We start from the raw sequence: 20,613 nt of genomic DNA on the forward strand, positions 1-20,613 counted from the left end.
ATGTTTATGCTTTGTGAGTAGTTACTTTTGTTCCTAAGGACATGAGAGAAGTCTTGCTATTAGTAGTCATGTGAATTTGGTATTCGTTTGATATTTTGATGAGATGTATATTGTCTCTCCTCTAGTGGTGTTATGTGAACGTCGACTACATGACACTTCACCATTGTTTGGGCCTAGAGGAATGCATTAGGGAGTAATAAGTAGATGATGGGTTGCTAGAGTGACAGAAGGTTAAACCCTAGTTTATGCATTGCTTCGTAAGGGGCTGATTTGGATCCATATGTTTTATGCTATGGTTAGATTTACCTTAATACTTTTGTTGTAGTTGCGGATGCTTACAAGAGAGGTTAATCATAAATGGGATGCTTGTCCAAGTAAGGGCAGTACCCAAGCACCTGCCCACCCACATACCAAATTATCAAAGTACCGAACGCGAATCATATGAGCATGATGAAAACTAGCTTGACGATATTCCGATGTGTCCTCGGGAGCGCTTTTCTGTATACAAGAGTTTATCCAGGCTTATCCTTTGCTACAAAAAGGATTGAGCCACCTTGCTGCACTTTATTTACTTTTGTTACTTGTTGCTCATTACAAATTATCCTATCACAAAACTATCTGTTACCATTTATTTCAGTACTTGCAGAGAATACCTTGCTGAAAACCGCTTATCATTTCCTTCTGCTCCTCGTTGGGTTCGACACTCTTACTTATCGAAAGGACTACGATATATCCCCTATACTTGTGGGTCATCAGTCATGTTGGCATGAAGAGTGTGCTCCTACTGTTGACGCACAACAAAAATGTCGCAAGTATTGTAAATTCTTTACTTTCTGGTCATCATATTTTTGAAATGCGAAAGCATAAATATGAATTAATGTTAATAGGGATTGTGAGATATAGGGATGAAGATATGATTTGTTTGAAACTGTTACAAGTATGCCAATGATGCACAATTACTTTCGCATCGAAGCAGTGCCCGCTGATCGATAAATGGTTAGATTGTAATTACTTTTACATAGGGTTGTTAAATAAGAATAACTTATTACACACAATTCAACTTCTTTAGAGCGAGTTGAAGAAGTAGGTTTTATTAGTAGAAAAAAGATTACGAGCTTTTGAAATATAATGAGATCTTCATAAAGTGGATATTTATGAGTTTCACAAGCAATTTAATTGGAAAATCTTATTATTCACCATGATAGGTAAACATTTGAATACCATATGAACTATGAGATTTATTTTATATTTGGTGCAACGTACGGGCATTTTTTGCCAGTATTAGTTTACAAGAGGGAACACATTTTAAGACGCACAAGTAGTAATATATTTTTTGGATTCTCAAACAAGGGTTTTCTTCGGATTTGGACATGTGGTTGGCCTCGGCCTATCTGCCCGTGTCCGTCCCTGACTGTATAGCCTGTAGGTGGTTGATCTGGAAACCGGCTCTTGATCGGACGGACGGTGTAGGTCCACACCTTGCTCCCGAGTCCCTGACCAATATATGCCTCCCAGCGGCCCCAATCCCCCCCTACCGTGGCCGACTCCCGACTCAGGCGGTCGCCAAATCGTCTCTCCGCCGGCGCCGTAGAAGAAGCGCCCGAGATTCCTTTCCAGCCGAGCCGCGCCGCGCCGCCCACTGCCTTAGCGTGGAGCGGAGCGGACAGGAGATCCGTCCAGGCGAGTTCTTCTCTCGGTGGTACGGAAGCCCTAAATTATTTGCGCCTGGATACTTCTAGGAGTTCCTTGTTCGTTGCTGCGAGCAATCAAATGCATACCCTTATTACTTCCTGAGACGCTTGAATCTACCCCAGTTAGCCGTCGATTTGACCCGGTTTGATCTAACATCAGCTTGTCCCCCCCCCCCCCCCCTTGAAAAAGTTGGGGTTCGACTGAGCTAGGGTTTGTGCCTGGCGTTGGTAGGGTCGCATTGCGCTTTAGCGCGTGCGTAAGGTTGTGTAGGTGGGGTGGGTCTGCCTGTGCCTGGGCTTAGCCCCTCAGCGGGAGTCTGGGAACTGTTGCTCTTAGCACAAGAGTGACCACTATGACTTCAGTCCTCACGTTCATGTGTTTCCCTGCGTGTTTTCTTATGTGGTGGTGTAGATTTTATTTTGATGGCGTATATGGCAGTAGAAATATTTGAAGTTGTCGGATTCTGACACCCTCTGGTGATGATTGCAGGCAAATATTGTCCAGATGAGTTCGAAGAAGGTTCCGTTCAATCGGCATAAGGAGAACGAGGAGGCGAGGAAGAAGGTCAGGGGTTTGAGTCCCTTTTAAACCTTTCCTGAGATACTTCACTTTGCTTTCTGCACACACTTTTGGTTCATATCTGAGTTTAACTCTTTGGTATTGTGAAGAGGGAGGAAGATGAAGCGGCGCGTGTGTACGCGGAGTTTGTCAAGTCATTTGAGGGTGAAAGCGCATCTGGGTCAAAGTTTGTCCGAGGGGGTGTTATCGACCCCAATGCCAAGCTGAGAGCTGATTCTGAAGGTTAGTGATAGGGGTTTCATTCTCCTGTACTTTGCCATGGTTACCTTCCAGTTTGTAGTTTCAGTATCAATCATGATGGATATATGCACTGTTTCTTTTTATTGCTCCAATTAATCAAGAGGCTGCCCTTTTTATTCATTCGCCGATGACAGGTGGAAATTCCAAAGATAGGGGGTCTGTTCCAAAGAAGGGCAGTAGGTAACTGAAATAAATACTTGATTTCTAGAAGATGGTATCCTGTGGCACCACGGCTACATCTTTAGACATCATGTGCTGATATACCCAGAAATGGGACTTCAGAGCCCAAGCATGAGCAGTTTTAAAACGCCTGATGATATATTCTGGCTTATAATTTACTATATGTTACAATTATGACTCCTGAATTATTAGTTTATTTACCTTTTGTTGCCAAGTTCTGAATGCATTTAAAATATGCATGGTTTGAAGAAGAAAATAGTCTTGTCTGGCCTTATGAACAGCCATGCCATCTCATTTCATGACACATAATGCACCTGCATTTATGCTGTAGTGCAGACTATAGTTGCGCTTCCTCAAAATAGCTATTCATCGTTGCGCTGACCTGATGCTCAAGATCTTGATAATGTATTAGGGGTACAAAATTTGTGTTCTGCTTTGTTTATAGTACACGAGTAATCTGGTCATGACTTTTTAGAGTCACATACCATGGAGAGAGCATCCATGTTGTTTCTATCAAAGTGGAATTAATTGTGAGATAACTCTAAATTTGTAAAACCTGTATGAATAATAATTCATTGGCAGCAAATGCCATATTTGATGGTATTAATGTAATAACTACCAAATGTGTCAGGCTTTTGTGAAGTTTTCAATGTCAATGATGCTGATTGTACTCCCCTAGAATCTTGAACCAACTTCCAAAATTCAAGCAATAGAATTTTGTTAGTTGCAGCGAACGTTTACTAATTCTGATATGAGTTTGCTTCAAAACCCGATGCTTTCAACTAATTATATTATTATTTTATTCAAACGTGGAAAAATGTAGGTACTCTTAACCTGCAATGCAGATTGGAGCTTTACTTTGACTTTTACTTGTCTCGCGTCCCATGCTATCATAAGTTAAGAATGTTCTGTGGTTTCCACTGAATCATTGAGGCATGGCCCGATGGTAGGATAAATTAGACTCCCTATATATAAACTAGAATGGATTCAAACTTGTGGGGAAATTAATAAAATATGCACATATATTTGATTGACATGATTTTGAATAGAGAAAGCACACAAATTAGTGGAAGGTGAAAGTTTCAGCAGTTCAATAAGAATGCCTGAAATAGCCCTGTAGAGAGTAAATTAGTATTTTTTTGTTTAATTACTCAAATATCCTTTTGCTGTTGCTGTTATCCATAACCCCATGTCATCTAGTGTACAAATGATATGCGGCATAGTAACTTACGAGCGTAATACATACCTTATACATAGCATATTTTTATCCAGGTATGTTCCATCTTTTGTGCCACCCTCATTTGGGAGAGAACCGGAGAAAAAGGTTTGTCGCTGACGTTATTCTCATGATTGCGTCTGTAGTCAGTATGGTTCTTCAGTTGAGCATTACCTTGACCTGCAGAAGGAAGATGAGCGGCCAAAGGAAAAGGAAAGAGGAAAGCCACGGGCAATAGACACTGTCATGGAGGAATTGAAGCTGGAGAAAGAGCTTCGAGAAAGGCGTAATCAAGAACGTGCCAGTCGACATGGTGACACCTCCGTGGTAGGTTCTGTTTTAGTATATGTTAGAGTGGAGCTTTTGGTTCGTTCTACTAGACGTAATATGAAATAAATGATTGGGTAATTTTGATTATATGCTGAAATATTCCTTGTTAGGCGACTAGAATGTGAAAATAAATCCTGTTTGCTAACTTGGAGAAACATTTTTCTAACATGTTTCCAGCTGATAAGATAAAATTGTGATTGATTCCCATTCCCCTCTCAGAATCTTTGTAGTTTGTCCTTGTATACTGATGCTTGAAGCCATTTCCTGCAGCCCTCTAGCCGTTTTGATGAACTACCAGATGAATTTGATCCCACTGGGAGACTGCCAGGATCATTTGATGATGGAGATCCGCAAACCACAAATTTATATGTTGGCAATCTCTCTCCTAAGGTCGATTTCCCCACTACTTGTTCTGTCTAGACATAATTTTAAGTGTACATGCATCATGATTATCTTAACCGTGCAATGTAAACCGTATGCTGTTAGGTGGATGAGAATTTTCTTCTGCGGACATTTGGTCGGTTTGGACCTATTGCAAGCGTCAAGATCATGTGGCCTCGAACAGAAGAAGAACGCAAAAGGCAAAGGCATTGTGGCTTTGTTGCATTCATGAATAGAGCAGAAGGACAGGCAGCCAAGGATGAAATGCAAGGTTACTGTGCACTTCCATATAGTGGATGTCATATTATAGGAACCTGAAACGTATTCATACTTTTGAAGTACTACTAGTATTCCTGCTTCTAGTTTACTGAGTTATTTATCTCAGGTGTTGTTGTGTATGACTATGAGCTGAAGATTGGGTGGGGGAAATCTGTTGCTCTTCCATCACAAGCACTACCTGCTCCTCCTCCAGGACACATGGCTATCAGAAACAAGGAGGTTGATTCTTTCATCCCAAAGTCCCTACGTAATACTTGTAATTTTTGTGGAAGTTGCAAGTAGTTTTGCACGTTTTTGGTGTTTTCGTGTTGTTGATGACATTTTGTATTTCTATGTTATGCAGGGTGGTACTGTCATCATATCTGGTCCTGGAGGTCCACCTGTTGCATCTGTTACACAGCAAACCTCAGAGCTGGTTGGTGACTTTTTGGTTATTATTACAAATGTCCTTGTGCTGTGTTGTGGCCTTAATATCCATGCCATCCTTGCAATAAAGCAATATCATTGAAAAATTTCCCATGTTTTTCATTGAGACCTTTTGAAGGATGAAGAATGGTTCATTTTCATAATAAATCATAATATCATTTCAGAATTTTTTTCAGAAAACATGAGTGCTTGAGTTCTATGGAATGAGAGAAAATTCTATGTTCCCTTGTTGCGTACGAATTAACTTATGGAATATCTTTTCGTCTGTTCTCAGTGTCGCATTAATTTTGTAGTCCTTCCACATGTGTTCATCACTGGGGTAATGATTAAATATATCCTAATGACTACCTGGAAAATAATCCCAGTCTGAGAAAAATGTGAATTTGAATGGTCGAATAGTAATGCCCTGGTCAAATTCAAAAATTGTGTTACAAATTTATACATATTGGAACCATTCATGAGAAAACCGGTTCCTCCCAATAACTGATCGGGTCAGGTACTGTTTTCAGTCAAATTTTTAATATGATTTTTAAACCTTTTACCAGCACTGAATTGCATGTGAGTTTGCCAGCTATGTTCTGTAGTGTTTCATTAGCCTAGATAGAATCCAATAAGTTCTGCATCGATAAGGATGTTGGCATGTTAGTTTTCTAGTCAAATATGTAATTTCACTTTGCTGACTCATTTGGTTTGACAGGTGCTTACTCCAAATGTTCCTGATATAATGGTTGCTCCGCCAGATGATTCACATCTTCGGCATGTGATTGATACAATGGCCCTGCATGTACTTGATGGCGGATGTGCTTTTGAACAAGCTATAATGGAACGAGGACGAGGAAAAGCATTATTTAACTTCTTGTTTGATCTTAAATCTAAAGAACACACATACTATGTTTGGCGGTTATACTCATTCGCTCAGGTATCAATTGATGTTTGTACTTCTACATTTTCAATGTTATCTTTATGATCTAACAATAGAAAACTGTCTATGTTCTGTCCATTCAATCTCCGTTATTTTGGTCACGTGGTGATAGTAAAGCTGTCTGTATGTGCTATCTTTGGTTGCAATACAGATGCATATTTTTTGTTTATCGTTACGACATTTTACCAGTGTATATGTTTTGCAAAGAGAGTACCTAGTAATTGCTCCAAATGAACAATTATTTAGTTCAACGAAATTTATGTTCTTTCCTTCTTAGTATGTCCTGATCAGCTTGTTCTGTAAAATTCGGCAGTCTACTAATGTTTGGCTTGAATATAAGACCGTTATAGGAACCAGATACATGTGTTTCTTACATATGCAAACCACATGTATGAGCTAGCTATATGGGGATCACTCTACCAATATGACACTAATATAAATTCTTGTGATATTGGAACGCAGGGCGATACTTTACAACGATGGCGAACAGAACCATTTATCATGATTACAGGAAGTGGAAGGTAATAGTGACGGCAAACAGTGCCATTATGTGTTTGTAACCGTGTTCATTGATGATCTGACAATTTTGTATTAAATATGTTACTTTAGATGGGTTCCACCTGCTTTGCCATCCAGCCGAAGTCCTGATCGTGAAAAAGAATCTACTTTTGCAGCTGGTAGAACCAGGGTAAGGTTTGGTTGGACCTTGTCAGATGTTCTTTTTTACTTTGCCTTCTTTTAGATGGTGTCCATTACATGATTAATTTGTGTTCCATTCTCCAGCGTGTTGAAGTGGAGCGCACATTGACCGAGACACAACGTGATGAATTTGAGGACATGCTGCGTGCATTGACATTAGAGAGAAGTCAGATACGGGAGGCTATGGGATTTGCATTGGATAATGCTGATGCTGCTGGAGAGGTAGTACCCCTTGCACATTTGACCTAATCAGCTAATTCCTCTCTTCTTTTTGCCTTGAATTATCTATAGCTTATGATTATGAGTTTGTTATATTGTTTTGATTGATTTGATCTCACGTGTCCTGTTAATAGCTCTTTCTTGTTATTACTTGTGACCACTCTGAGTTAGCTAATAGCTTGATCATTATGAGTAAACCTGATTGTGGTTGTGCTTTGCAAGCTTGATGAATTATCTGTTTTAAACATATGCTTTTGATGAGGCCTAATTTATGTCCAAGGAGAGTAAATAAACAATATAACACATATAGTGATACATTTTGACTATCAGGACCATCTGGTCTTATATATAACTGTACATGTTTTATTCTCTGCTTGATGTCATTTATTTGTCGTGAACTACACTTCAGAGGTCTACTGAATATTGTTGTGCACTTCAATTATATTTTGTTCTTCATATTTCATGAGAACACATTGGTTCTTGTTTTGTGTAGATTGTCGAGGTTCTTGTAGAATCTTTGACACTCAAGGAGACACCTATCCCAACTAAGGTTGCACGGCTTATGCTAGTGTCCGACATCCTTCATAACAGTAGTGCTCCTGTGAAGAATGCCTCTGCATTTCGAACCAAGTTTGAGACTGCTATACCTGATGTCATGGAGAGCTTCAATGACTTGTATTGCAGTATCACAGGAAGGATTACTGCTGAAGCTCTGAAGGTAATGCTGCTAGATTTCTCGAGTTGCAGAGATTAACTGTTTTCCTTTGATGTTCTTACTAATAATTCATTATTTTGCAGGAGAGGGTTTTGAAAGTTCTACAAGTATGGGCAGACTGGTTCCTGTTTTCTGATGCATATCTGAATGGGCTAAAAGCTACCTTTCTTAGACCAGGCAACTCTGGGGTCACCTCGTTCCACTCTCTATGTGGTGATGCACCAGAAATTGAAAAGAAAACTAGCTCTGAGGATAATAATGGGTTTAGGCTTGATGAAGATGGTGCCCTGGCCACAGGAAAGGCAGCGGCGACGAAGGAGCTGTTGAGTCTTCCACTTGCTGAACTTGAACGTCGTTGTAGGCATAATGGCCTCTCACTTTGCGGTGGTAAAGAGACGATGGTTGCCAGATTGCTCAGCTTGGAAGAGGCTGAGAAGGAGCAAGTATATCAGAAAGACGTTGCCATGAAATATGTACAAGGCGAACCGCATAGAGCTGGAAGAGAGGATGTTGGTTTGAACGCTCGTAGGCTTGGAGATGGTACTGGTGACAGTGAATCAGATATGCTGGGGCTCTCTCGTCACAGTATGCAAACAGGCCAAAGACGCTCTAGAGAGTGCGTATCTCCTGAACCTGAACAAGTTTCAAGCAAGAAGCAGAAAGCTGATCCTGTTTTGCCAGCTTCTAAATGGAACCGAGAGGACAACGACAATGATGAAGATAGAATAAACGGTCAAGGATTGGGATTAAGCTATTCATCTGGAAGTGATATTGTTGGTGATTCTGGGAAAGTGGACACAACCGAAATTAGTACCGATCAGGCAATTCACCACCCAGCTACAATTGTGGATGAAGAGCATAGGTACACCCACACCCCTCTCCAAAAGCAAATGTTTAATCATTCTACCATTTGATTTACGTTGCACATTCTTCTTACTTACAGTAGCAACTCCTTTTTGATCTACAGGCAGAAGCTAAGGCAGATTGAGATTGCTGTAATGCAGTATCGTGAATCTCTAGAGGAGAAGGGGTTGCATAGCATGGAGGAGATCGAGAGGAAGGTTGCCAGCCACCGTAGGCGCCTTCAATCAGACTATGGTTTGTCTTCAATAGATGGTGCAAACAACAGGTGGTCTTCTGGTATGTAAGAAGTCAGGAAGGGAATACCCTGTTTGTTTGATAATAGAAATGCCGTTTCTCTCGCACATCCATCCATCTATTACTTATTTTGTAGCTCACTTAGTAATTCATCTGATAATGATAACGACCCAAGTTATAACTCAAACTTTTTGTTATCCTGGTGCGTATCTCATAAGATAAACATTGTTCTGTTTTCCAGAGAGACTATCATTGGAACGGAGAGAAAGGGCGGATGATGCATGTGATTCTTCCAGGAAGCGGCCTCGCAGCCGGAGCAGGAGCCGTAGTCCTTCAAGGAAGTCATCACTGGATAGAGACCGAGAGTACAATCGCAGCAGAGGCAGATTGCATGGCAATGATGCCGGGAGAGACAGGGCGCGTGAAAAAAACTCAGGCCGAGGGAAGGATGATCACCACGATAGGAGCAGCAGAGACCGGGAAAAGGACAGGAGAACCGGAAGGTGATCGGAACCTGCTGGGCACTCATCCTTTGCCTGAACCTGCTGTGCACTCATATGAGCTGGGCTGCCTAAATGCGCCATACATGGGCTCCACGAACCTGTTTGTAATGGGGTCAGCCGGGGAACTATTTTTTGTAGTTTCAAGAACAGAAGTAGTGTTATCAAACATCTAATGTTGACTTTGAATGATTGAAATGCTGCCCATTGTCGTCATGGACCGCGGCTTAATGAACTTGGATGGCATCGGTTGCAAGTTTATGGATTTGCTGTGCTAAGGTTTTTTATGAATTGCCCTTCTCTTTGTTTCTCGTTTTTATCCGCTCCAACCGATTAACCAGTATGGCAACAAAACTTTGCTCCCACGAGATTTTGTGTGCCTTTGCTGCAACCCCCGCTCACAGCCAATGTGGAGTGGGATACTGATCGGTTGACCCCAGACGTTTCTACCCATGGATATTAAGATCATTCGCTCTATGCTTTTCTCAGTCAGATCGGCCTATTGGATGCTAGCTGATACTAAAGACAGACGTGAGGTGTGGTTAGAGGGGCGCGCGGATGCATCTAGTTCCAAGGTTAGACAAAGGCATGGTCTAAGATGTGGAAAACAGTTGTGCTTGTTAAGGTCAAAATTTTCCTACGGAGGTTGGCTCAGCAATCGTTACCGACAGCAGACTTGCTGCAACATCACAACATGTCGACTAACAAAAAATCTCTCATTTCCGACTCGAATAAATTTTTTTATTTTGAAATAAAGGTTCTTGTCTTGTGGGGAACGATGCACACATTTTTGGAATCCGGTATCAACAGGTATAATCCCCTCTCCGAACTATGTTTTCTTTCAAGCCTTTCAATCAATCAATGTGACCCTCGTAGGGCAGCTCTTGCTAAAACTCTGAGCAATTTCTTGGAGTGTTTGTGGATTGTGCAGATCAGATAACTCATAGCTTCATTCTCTGCTCGAATGTAATATGGCCAGGTGCATTTGGGTCCTTGAAGATCAGGATCTACAGGAAGTTGTTTTTGTAAACCACGAGCCCGATGGTGGATTTTATTTTCGTTGATGCAGGCCGATGGGGTCTTCTGTTCATGAGGCCGTGACTCCCTCACATCCGCCATGCTGGTCTCCTCCCGTCAATGGGTCAAAACCGGTCAGGGGGAGAAAGGGTTGAATCCTGAACAGTTTTAAGAGTTGCGGATTGTAATTTAAACGGTATTGAAGTTCGGGTTGTAAATTAGACTAAACCAAGAGTTCAGGGTTGAGATATGCATTTCTTCCCTATTTATAACCTTTGTACCGAAATACTCATAGCTAAGGAAAAGTAGTACAAGTTCCCCCAACTACAAGTATTTCAGTACAGAAGAAGTACTTCCTTACGCTTGTCATTTCCTGCGAGTCAAATTTTGTCTCGTACTCCGTCCATAAAAAAATATAAGAGCGCTCACGTTTCGTACTCCCTCCGTAAAGAAATGTAAGAGCGTTCAGATTCACAAATAAAATACAGAAGGAGTATTTCATAATTCTTTGTTCCACTCTACATTTTTTTTGCGGGTAGAAGACTTGTATTACTCAGAATCAATATGATTACAATCTGCAAGAGCTAACTCTAGGAAAACTGAAGGTCCTGACCCAAGGCAAGTCATAGTTCTTCCTTCAACCCTCGCAAACGACGCTAAACTGTCGCTAACTTTATTCTGAGAACGATTAACAAAGCTAATATAAGTTCTACGAAGAGACATTAAATGACGAATCTCTCTAATAATGGTTGAATATAAGGATCTGTCCTCATCCTGGGCTTGAATCATCTTCAAGGCCACCATGGAGTCCATCTCGACGATAATTGGGAGTTCTGACCGTTGGATTGATAGAGATAGGCCTTCCTTCCACCCTACATTTGAAATGTTGTCCGGTACCATTCCCTTTCGAAGAAAAAATGTTGTCCGGTACATTTCATTCAACTTTCATTTGTACGTCCAGAAAATAGTAGTCAGGTTTGTTTTCTCCCTAACTCGAAAAAGAAGGATTAATTTTTTTATGAACCCAAGTTTAAGTACGATGCACATGCACTTGTTGACCACGCCATGGCAAAAGCCGGCCTTTTCCTATTTCCTTCTCTTTGGAAACTACTGCGCATTCCATCCCCACCCTGCTAGAAGACAAGTTGGCATCTATCTCCTGATCCTCCGTTCCTATATAATCCTTCTTCCTCCTGAAGCTTCGCCATCGTAGCTGTGCTGCGTTGTAACTCCATTCCTCCACCATTTCCTGGCGCCCTACCTCATGTGCTCACCTTATTCAACTGTAGCAGATTCTGTTGTGTTTCCTCTCACCTACAACATTGGATGGCGCTGCATTAAGCAAAGAATTATCTTTAACTTTTACTAGAAGTTGGGAATGCATCTGAATAAAGCAAGATTGTACCTCAAGTACCTCTTTCTATGCAAAGGGTTTTCATTTTTGCGTAACATAATGTCCAAACATTACACCCCCAACTTTAGTCAGAAGTTCTATTTCCATTTTCTCAACCGTTGAATCACACATGGTTAGTCTGGAATTGCAGCAACAAACCGTCACGAAAGGCCAAGCCTCGGACAAAAACATTAGCATAATATGCGGAAAGCCATCACACAGCACTACATAGGAATAGTTTTTCCGGCAATAATAAAAACAACTCTGCATAATCCTGCATTCTCATGGCCAAAGGATATTATGTGTCAGCAAAAATGATTCATAAAAAGGATTGACTTCAGCATTTGGAATTGTACTTAGCTACAAAGTTTTGTTCCCCCTATGCACCTTTAGAAATAGAACAAAACAGAATGTTCAGATTTATCACAGACAAATAATTTTGGTAATAAATGACGAACCAGATAAACCAATAAACATAATAAAGTAGTAGTTCTTAGCAGTTTAACATCAAAAGATGAACAACAAAAACATGAATATCAATGGTATGACCATTGAGGCATCGAGCACCACATGTACATGAAAAAAATGATAAGGGTAGGAAGAATGCTCTGAACTTTTATATACCCCCGCTTGTGCTGGAAAATTCATCGGTTTACAACGCTGCAGTATCCTTTGACCTAGCTGTAGTGGAGCATACAGGAAGTCGAGATTCGCGTCCGGACAATAACAGCCATACAGACTGCTCCATGGGCGCCAAATACTCTCGGAGAGCCAGGAACAATGGTCCAGCAGTCCTACATCGGGATCACATCAACCGATGTAGGGGAATCCATCGTTACCATACAAGGACTATGCAGGGCTGGGAATGAATCCCCAGCGCATAGTCAAGTTGCTTCACCCCGTATTTGATCGACTGCTAGCAATTGCACATCAAAGATTCCGACCCGAGATCCAGGCCATATAACTCAATCAGGAACGATCATACAATAGTTGATGCAATGCAACTGGACCGAAGCGTCAACACCTGGCATGGCGTGATAAACTCCCGAGCTCCCAGTGCATGTGTCTGCTCGATGTGTCCGAGCTGGAGCGTCAGCACCTGGCGTGGTGTGACAAACTCCCGAGCTCTCATAACACATGCGATACTCCTCTGTATTGAAAGTCCGCTAACAAGTACACGACCCAAAATTCAAACCCCTACACACAACGTGCACTTATCATGCATGCAGTGTGTCGGAAACAACATGTATCACAAGTTCGCAACACGAACTCTACGACTCGAAGCACATAGGTTCTAAAGAGCAAATCGTAGCAGTGTTATTTACACACAAAGGTCACATGACCCAACATACAACAAGCATCAGCAGAAGCAAAATATGTCTTACTAAAGACAAGTTTAAAAAGGGGCACAAGAGGCCTGAAAGAAGATACAACGACCCTTCTTAGTGGACATTGAATTCCACTTAGAAACCACCATTGGGTTTAGTGGTCTCCTCTGCAACAAGTTAATTTGTAGCCACTTAGAAACCACCATTGGGTTTAGTGGTCTCCTCCGCAACAAGTTAATTAAGCTACAAATATACTCCGCAAGACTTATATCAGGAACTATCTACTCATGTTCAAGTATCAAGGGAAAAGGTATTTGGACTAGTTTGTAGAATTGCCAGCATTGACCTTGGGTTACTCAGAGCATCTCCAGCCGTTCGGCCCCCCAGGGGCGATAATATCGGCGTGGGGGCGGTCGGTTTCCCAACCGCCACCCCACGACCCCCTTTTTGAAAAATAAACTCGGCCAAAGTTCGGCCAAACACGACGCATATTCGTCGCGATTTCATTGATATTTGTACAAAAACTTAAACACATAAATCTAAACTAAACTAAAAAAACGCCTAGCACTATTGCGTCGCCGCGCTGCTGCCGAAAAGCCCCGCTTTCTACATGCCGAGGAGCCTGTAGAACCGGGTGTAGTCGCCGCCGTCCCTGTTGGACCCCTGACCAGCGTCGCCGATGCGCGGGGGGTTGGACGACCCGGGCGCGTCCTCGTCGTCGCTGTCGAGGATGACGACGCCACCCTCCACGCATCCGCGGCGATCTCCTCGAGGGCGCGGCGCTGGCGCTCCACCTGCTCGCGAACGCAGTGCGCCTTCGCCCATTTGAGGGCGGTCTCGTCGGCGGCGGTCATGTCCGCGTGCTCTAATTCACGGGGAGCAACCCTGGCTCGGTCTTCGGCCTGACGAGCCGGGAAGAAGGAGAGGGGCGTCCACCGTCGTGGATGATGAGGCCGCACCTGCGACGCCCGAGTGGCGTCTCCTTTTGGCTCCGGCTTGACGGGGCGGAGTGCCGGCGAACCGGAGGAGAGGGAGCTAGAGCCCGACGACGAGGAGGTCGCCGTCTCCATCCGCCGCGGCGTCCATGAGCTGCCGCGACGGCGTGAGAAGGTGGGAGGCGCCGGGCACTCCAGGCGCGGCGTGTTGCCGGCCTCGATGTGCTCGGAGGTCGCCGTCTCCATCCGCCGCGGCGTCCATGAGCTGCCGCGACGGCGTGAGAAGGTGGGAGGCGCCGGGCACTCCAGGCGCGGCGTGTTGCCGGCCTCGATGTGCTCGAGGACGGCTTCGAGGGTGCAGCCGGGGACGCCCCACCATTGGCGCCGTCCCTGGGAGTTGTGGCGACCGCGGGGCTCGACGCCGTTCGAGGAGGCGAGCTGCTCGGCGTGGCGGCGTTTGAAGTACACCGTCCACAGCGTGTTGCTGTCGGGGGCGTACCTCGGCTGGTTGCGCACCTCCTCCGTCAAGGAGGACCGGATGCGCGCGATCTCGGCGCGCCGGGCAGCGCCGGTGGCACCGACACTCCGCCGGTGCTCAGCTTCCACATGCCCGGCACCTGCATGTCCGGCGGTGCCGAGTAGTCGGCCTCCTAGAGGAGCCGCGCCTCGTCCTCGTGCAGGTGACGACGGCTGAAGCCGTTAGCCGCCGCGGCGTCGCCTGGGTAACGCTCGGCCATGCTCGTGGGCAGGGAGAAAGGCGGAGAGGCGAGCTCGGTCGAGAGGGGTGTTGGCGGCGAGAGGAGGAGCTCGGTCGAGAGTGTGTGTGCTCCCCGGCGAGGGAGGGCCTTTTTATAGCCGGGCGTGGGTGATGGGAGGGCAGCCGACGTGTGTACGCGTGGCAGGATCGGGCGAGACGCGCGTCGCCGCGCCTTCACTGCGCCGCCCGTGAGGTATCAATGGAGGCTGACCGGTGCGGCATCGCGTCAGCTTTGACATTGATTCCCCGCGGGAACCGAGGCGATGAGGACGATGATGCGCCGTGGTCACTGACTCGGCGGGTCAGCCGTTCTTTCGCACCAAAAACGATTCCCCCGGCGCCCCCGGGCGCCCCCCCCCCCCCCCCCCCGCGCCGGGTTTGGCCTGAATTCGCCGGCGCCAGTTTCGGGCCTAAACGGCGAAAATTGGGCTCCTGGGGATGCGGCTGGGCCGTTTTTTCTGCACTGGCGCTAAAAGAGGGCCTTGTGTGTGTGTGTGGGGGGGGGGGGGGGGGGGCTGTTGGGGGCTCAACTGGAGATGCTCTCAGTGGCGGAGCCAGGATTCAAGCAAACCCCGGGCCAAAACATTTTTTTTGGCCGATATTGAAAAACTTTTGCACTTACTAACCAAAATAACCGTGTACTAACATTCCAAAAAACTTAACACTTATATATGTCCCAAATTTCATTAAAAAATTTAAATTTCAGTTCAGCAATACATGCAAGACATATACATACTGCTACACACACAGTTTTTTTCCATTGAATTTCAGTTCAATGCAGTCCTAGGTTCAGTGTTAAATATCATCTCAAAAGTTCAGTGTTAAATACTTCAGTTATTCAGTATATACGCACTATGCACAGTCTCGGTCAGAAAATTACCTAGCAGCCGGTAGGACCGCAACAACACGGCGGCCTCGTCCTGGAGCGGACGACGCTCGGGGCGCAGCGGAGGTTGGGCTCCCGGCTCGCGCGCAAGACGATGGAGGCCGGAGGGAGGCCGGGAGCTCGGCCATGGCCCATGGCGGACGGTTATGGACTGGTAGCAGCATGGGACGACGGCGCCGGATCGGGACGACAGCGCGGGGGAATGCTGGTAGCGCGTGACAGGCCCTAGTAGTAGCTGTCTCTGAATTTGCAAGAAATCAAACGAACACAAGAAAATTGGTGGGAAATTTGGTGGTTAATTCACTCAGATCTGAAGCAATTAGCTAGGGTTTTCACCTGCCAGAACACGGCGGCTACAAGGGCCAAGCCCAGAATAATCCCGATCCCCTCTCCACAAGCCGGAGGAGGGTTTATAAAGAGAATTCAGAGCTAAAAGTAGCAAGCGACAAGTTCAGCAGGTAAAAGCAACGCGGTAACTTTTAAAAGTAAGTTGACAACGGTCTGAGCCGTCCAGATGAAGATCTACAGCTATAAACGCAGCTCGGTAGCGAAGCGGTAAAGTCTTCTAGGCTTCGTTGGATCACAGATCGACGGCGGACACGCATCTGGGCAACACAATATCACTGTGCTTCATCAGGTGATCTCCAACAGTTACTAGGCCTGACAATTCCCCCCGACGAAGATCAGACTTGCCCTCAAGGATGAAAAGCAGGGAATATTTTCTGAATGAAAGCTGCATCTTCCCAGGTGGCATTTGCCACTGGTAGGTTGAGCCACTTGATACGCCACTGTACCACTGGAATGCTAATGTCTCCGTGGACTTGTGGGATTAGTCGTCGCTCAAGCAGTGCTTCAGGTTGGATGAGCATGTTGCCATGTTCATCAAGTAGAGGCAATTTGGGGTTAGGTACAGCTTCAGGACCAATGTGTTTCTTGAGTTGGCTTACATGAAAAGTGGGGTGAAGTTGACAGCCTCCGGGCAGGAGGAGTCTATAAGCCATAACTCCAATTCTCTCCATGACTCTGAAAGGCCCATAGTATTTGGAGTGAAGTTTCAGGTGTCTGTGTATGCTCAAGCTGGTGTGTCTGTAAGGTTGCAATTTGACATAGACCATATCTCCAACAGCCAGTTGTCTCCCAGATCTTTTCTTGTCAGCAAAGAACTTCATTCTCTCTTGTGCTCTGAGTAAATTGTCCTTGATCTGTTGGGCTATTGTGTCTCTGTCCAGTTCAGCTTGGTGATCCTCACCTTCCACTGGTGGTAACATCAGTTCAGCAATCAGGGGAGGAGGTCTGGCATATAGAGCTTGAAAAGGAGTCATTTTTAGTGAGGTATGGAAAGTGGTGTTGTACCACCATTCAGCCATTGACAGCCAACTGTGCCATTTCTTGGGATGGGCAAAAGCCATGCATCTTAAGTAATTCTCAAGGCATTGATTTACTCTTTCTGTTTGTCCATCTGATTGGGGGTGGTAAGAAGTACTCATGTGTAATTTGACTCCCATTTTGTTGAACAAGTGCTGCCATAGATGACTAGTGAATATTCTATCTCTGTCAGTTACTATCACTATCGGCAGGCCATGTAATCTGAATATGTTGTCAGTGAAAGCTTGTGCTACTCTCTTTACAGTGATGGGGTGTCTCATGGCCACAAAGTGAGCATATTTAGTGAAACGATCAACTACAACCAGTATCATGTCCTTATGTTCAGATTTGGGCAGCCCTTCCACAAAGTCCATGCTAATGTGGGTCCAAGCAAAATCTGGAACTAGGAGGCGTTGCAATAGGCCAGGGGGTGCACATGTTGGGCCTTGTTCAATTAACAGACAGGGCACTGTTGAACAAAGGTTTGCACTGCCTTCCTCATGCCAGGCCAAGTAAACATGATTTTCAATCTGTGATAAGTTGCTCTTTCCCCAGAGTGTCCTCCTAATTCAGACTTGTGAAAAGAAGTGAGCAAGGAATTTTTCAGTTCACTTTTGTTGCCAATCATGATTTTCCCTTGTATCTGAGCACTCCACTGGTGAGAGTATAAGGAGGTTGGCCAGTTGGATCTATTGCTAATTTAGAAATTAAGTCAGAACATTTAGTGTCTCCTTTGTAACTGTTCACCACTTCAGAAATCCAAGAGGGAATTGCAGTGCTAGAGCCCAGGGCATTCAGGGCATATTTAACTCTAGATAGGGCATCGACTACTCTATTTTCCTTGCCTTTCTTGTACTCCACTATAAATTTGTACCCCATGAGTTTAATGAGGAGTTTGTGCTACACCCCTTCAGTTATTTTTGCTCTTGTATGTACTTCAAACTCTGCTGGTCAATTCTGATAATTATTGAGGATGAAGCAAAATAATGTCTCCACTTCTTAAGTGCTTCAATGATGGCCAATGCCTCTTTGTCATATGTGGACCAGGCAGCAGCTTTAGGGCCTAGAGCTTTGCTCATATAAGCAATGGGTTGTCCCTTCTGCATTAATACTGCTCCAATTCCATATCCAGAAGCATCAGCTTCTAAAACAAAAGGAAGGGAGAAATCAGGCAAATCAAGGACTGGTGCAGAAGTCATCCTGGTTTTTAGTTGTTGGAAAGCAGTCATTTGCCTGTCAGTCCATTGAAATCCTTCCTTTTTCAGTGCATCAAATAGTGGCTTGCAAATCAGTCCATAATTCTGAATAAACCTCCTGTAGTATCCTGCTAATCCCAAGAAACTCCTCAAGTGTGTCACATTCTGAGGTGTGGGCCAGTTTATTATGGCTTCTATTTTTGCAGGATCTGTAGATACTCCCTTGTCAGTCACCACATAGCCCAAGTACTCCACTTTGTTTTGTGCAAAGGTGCACTTAGAGAGCTTTGCATAGAGCTAATGTTTTCTGAGTGCTTCCAATACCAGGGCTACATGTTCCAAGTGTTCCTTGTAGGTCTTGCTAAAAATGATGATATCATCAAAGAAAACTAGTACACAATGTCTTAGTAATGGCCCCAATACAGTGTGCATGAGTTCTGTAAAGGAGGGGGGGGGGCATTTGTCACTCCAAAAGGCATGACCAAGAACTCAAACAGACCAATGTGTGTGCTAAAAGCAGTTTTTTCTATGTCTCCTTCTTTCATTCTGATTTGATGATACCCACTTCTTAAATCTAGTTCGGTGAAGATTTTTGCTCCATTCAATTCATCCAAGAGATCTTCTATCATGGGTATGGGATATTTGTTCTTGATTGTGTGTGCATTTAATTTCCTGTAATCAATGCATAACCTCCAAGTCATATCCTTTTTCTTGATCAAAATAGCAGGAGAGGAATATGGACTGTGAATTAATCTGATAATCCCTTTTTGGAGAAGATCTTTAATGATTTCTTCCAATGCATTTTTCTGATGATGTGGCAATCTATATCCTCTCTGATTTATCACTGGGGCTCCAGGTTCAAGGTTGATTGCATGGTCACATTCTCTTTGTGGGGGTAACCCAGTGGGCTCTGCAAAAACATCTTTGAAGTTTTCTAATAATGTAGTTATTCCAGGTTTTTGGACAGAGTCGTGTATGGTTTCCAACTGCACTGGTTGCATCCACATCAAAGCTCCAGTCAGCATGTCATCAAGTATGTTTTTCATGTCTTGCAGTATAGGGGTGCAAGGGCTAGTGGGCAAACTCTCATCCATGAAAGTAGTTTGTTGCCCATTGGGCTGTCTGATCCCCAATCTCATGTTAGGAAGATCAAAAGTGACAGGGCTGTGCTGATACATCCAGTCAGCTCCCAGTATGATGTCATATCCAGTGAGTTTCAACAGTCTGAAATCAGATACCAATTCTACTCCTTGGATGCTATACTTGATTTTGTGGAGAGAAAAGTCACTGAATAATTTACCCCCATTAGCAACTGTTACTTGGACTTGTTTCACTGGTGTGGCTGGACAACCAGATTGTAAAGCAAGAGCAGGGGAGATGAAAGTAGTAGTACGTCCACTGTCCACCAAAGCTAGACCCACTGTTTTTCCAGTTTGGACCTGGAGAGTAAAAGTGTGTTTCTTTTTATCTTCAGGTACTCTTGTAGCAGCATGCATGGAGATTTTTAATTCTTGGTTGTCAGGAGGTTCTTCATCCCCATCTGAATGTAGCTCCTCTGCATCTACTATGTAAATAATGTCAGGGTTTTCCCCTTGTTCTTGCAGTGCCTGAACTTGTGCTTTTGGTGACATCTTGCACACTTGCTTGTGTCCTGGGAACCATGGTTCTCTGCATTTATAGCAAATGCCCTTTTCTCTAGCTTGTTGTATAACAGCAGCAGGAGATGTACTTGCAGGGAGTACATGTTTATATATTTCTCCTGTAGTTCCTCTTCTGTAGTTGGGCACATGAGGCTTCTGAGTGAGGGTAGGAGGACAAGACTTTTCAATTCTTCTGGCTAACCACATTGCATTGGTCATGTCAGCAGGTTGTAAACATTCCAGGTGACTTTGGATGTAAGGGTTTAGCCCAGCAATGAAACTATGCATATAATAGTCATCTGGTATTGCAGGGTTGTCCCTCCTCATCAAGTTCATGTGTTGTTCAAACTCTGAAATATACTGAGCAACTGAAGTTTGTTGTGTTAACTTGTGGAAGGCTTTCACATTCTCACATACAGATGTTACTGCAAATCTTTGTGTGATCGCAGAGCAGAATTTGTGCCACAGAGTGTGATGAACAATAAACCCTGTACCTCTCCACCATTGGATAGCTTCACCTTTTAAATATGAAACTGCTATTTCAGTTCTTTGCTCGATTAGGGTTCTTGCAGCTGAAAAATACTGTTCAATATTCTGTCTCCAAGAGTCTGCATCAACTC

General features: G+C 44.2%; 2 protein-coding genes and 1 long non-coding RNA gene across 5 annotated transcripts; 1 reads left to right on the forward strand and 2 right to left on the reverse strand.

The window, feature by feature from the left end:
* Positions 1-1,456: 1,456 nt before the first annotated feature.
* LOC125516293 (protein RRC1) lies at positions 1,457-9,737 on the forward strand. 3 transcript variants are annotated; one of them, XM_048681776.2, is made up of 18 exons: positions 1,457-1,680; positions 2,182-2,256; positions 2,361-2,493; positions 2,646-2,691; positions 3,964-4,015; positions 4,094-4,234; positions 4,508-4,627; positions 4,724-4,889; positions 5,004-5,116; positions 5,241-5,312; positions 6,021-6,242; positions 6,708-6,766; positions 6,855-6,933; positions 7,029-7,166; positions 7,657-7,881; positions 7,962-8,740; positions 8,846-9,018; positions 9,218-9,737. In XM_048681776.2, exons 2-18 carry the CDS (start codon positions 2,197-2,199, stop codon positions 9,481-9,483), a joined length of 2,844 nt encoding a protein of 947 aa, XP_048537733.1. In that variant the 5' UTR covers positions 1,457-1,680; positions 2,182-2,196; the 3' UTR covers positions 9,484-9,737. The 3 variants fall into 3 exon arrangements, with proteins under 3 accessions (XP_048537733.1, XP_048537732.1, XP_048537734.1); XM_048681775.2 differs by having other exon boundaries at positions 1,513-1,699; XM_048681777.2 differs by lacking the exons at positions 1,457-1,680; positions 2,646-2,691 and having other exon boundaries at positions 2,176-2,256.
* Positions 9,738-11,458: 1,721 nt separating this feature from the next.
* Positions 11,459-14,844, reverse strand: LOC125516294 (uncharacterized). The gene is made up of 2 exons (XM_048681778.2): positions 11,899-14,844; positions 11,459-11,807 (listed from the first exon to the last, which is right to left on the reverse strand). Exon 1 carries the CDS (start codon positions 14,393-14,395, stop codon positions 13,754-13,756), a length of 642 nt encoding a protein of 213 aa, XP_048537735.2. The 5' UTR covers positions 14,396-14,844; the 3' UTR covers positions 11,459-11,807; positions 11,899-13,753.
* Positions 11,459-16,194, reverse strand: LOC147964472 (uncharacterized). Its single transcript, XR_015607615.1, has 3 exons — positions 15,787-16,194; positions 11,908-12,025; positions 11,459-11,825 (listed from the first exon to the last, which is right to left on the reverse strand). It is a non-coding gene; the product is annotated as an uncharacterized LOC147964472 (long non-coding RNA).
* Positions 16,195-20,613: the final 4,419 nt, after the last annotated feature.

This window comes from Triticum urartu, chromosome 6A, assembly GCF_056163025.1.
Source record: "Triticum urartu cultivar PI428250 chromosome 6A, HENAU_Tu73, whole genome shotgun sequence".
In the NCBI taxonomy this organism is placed as follows: Eukaryota; Viridiplantae; Streptophyta; class Magnoliopsida; order Poales; family Poaceae; genus Triticum; species Triticum urartu.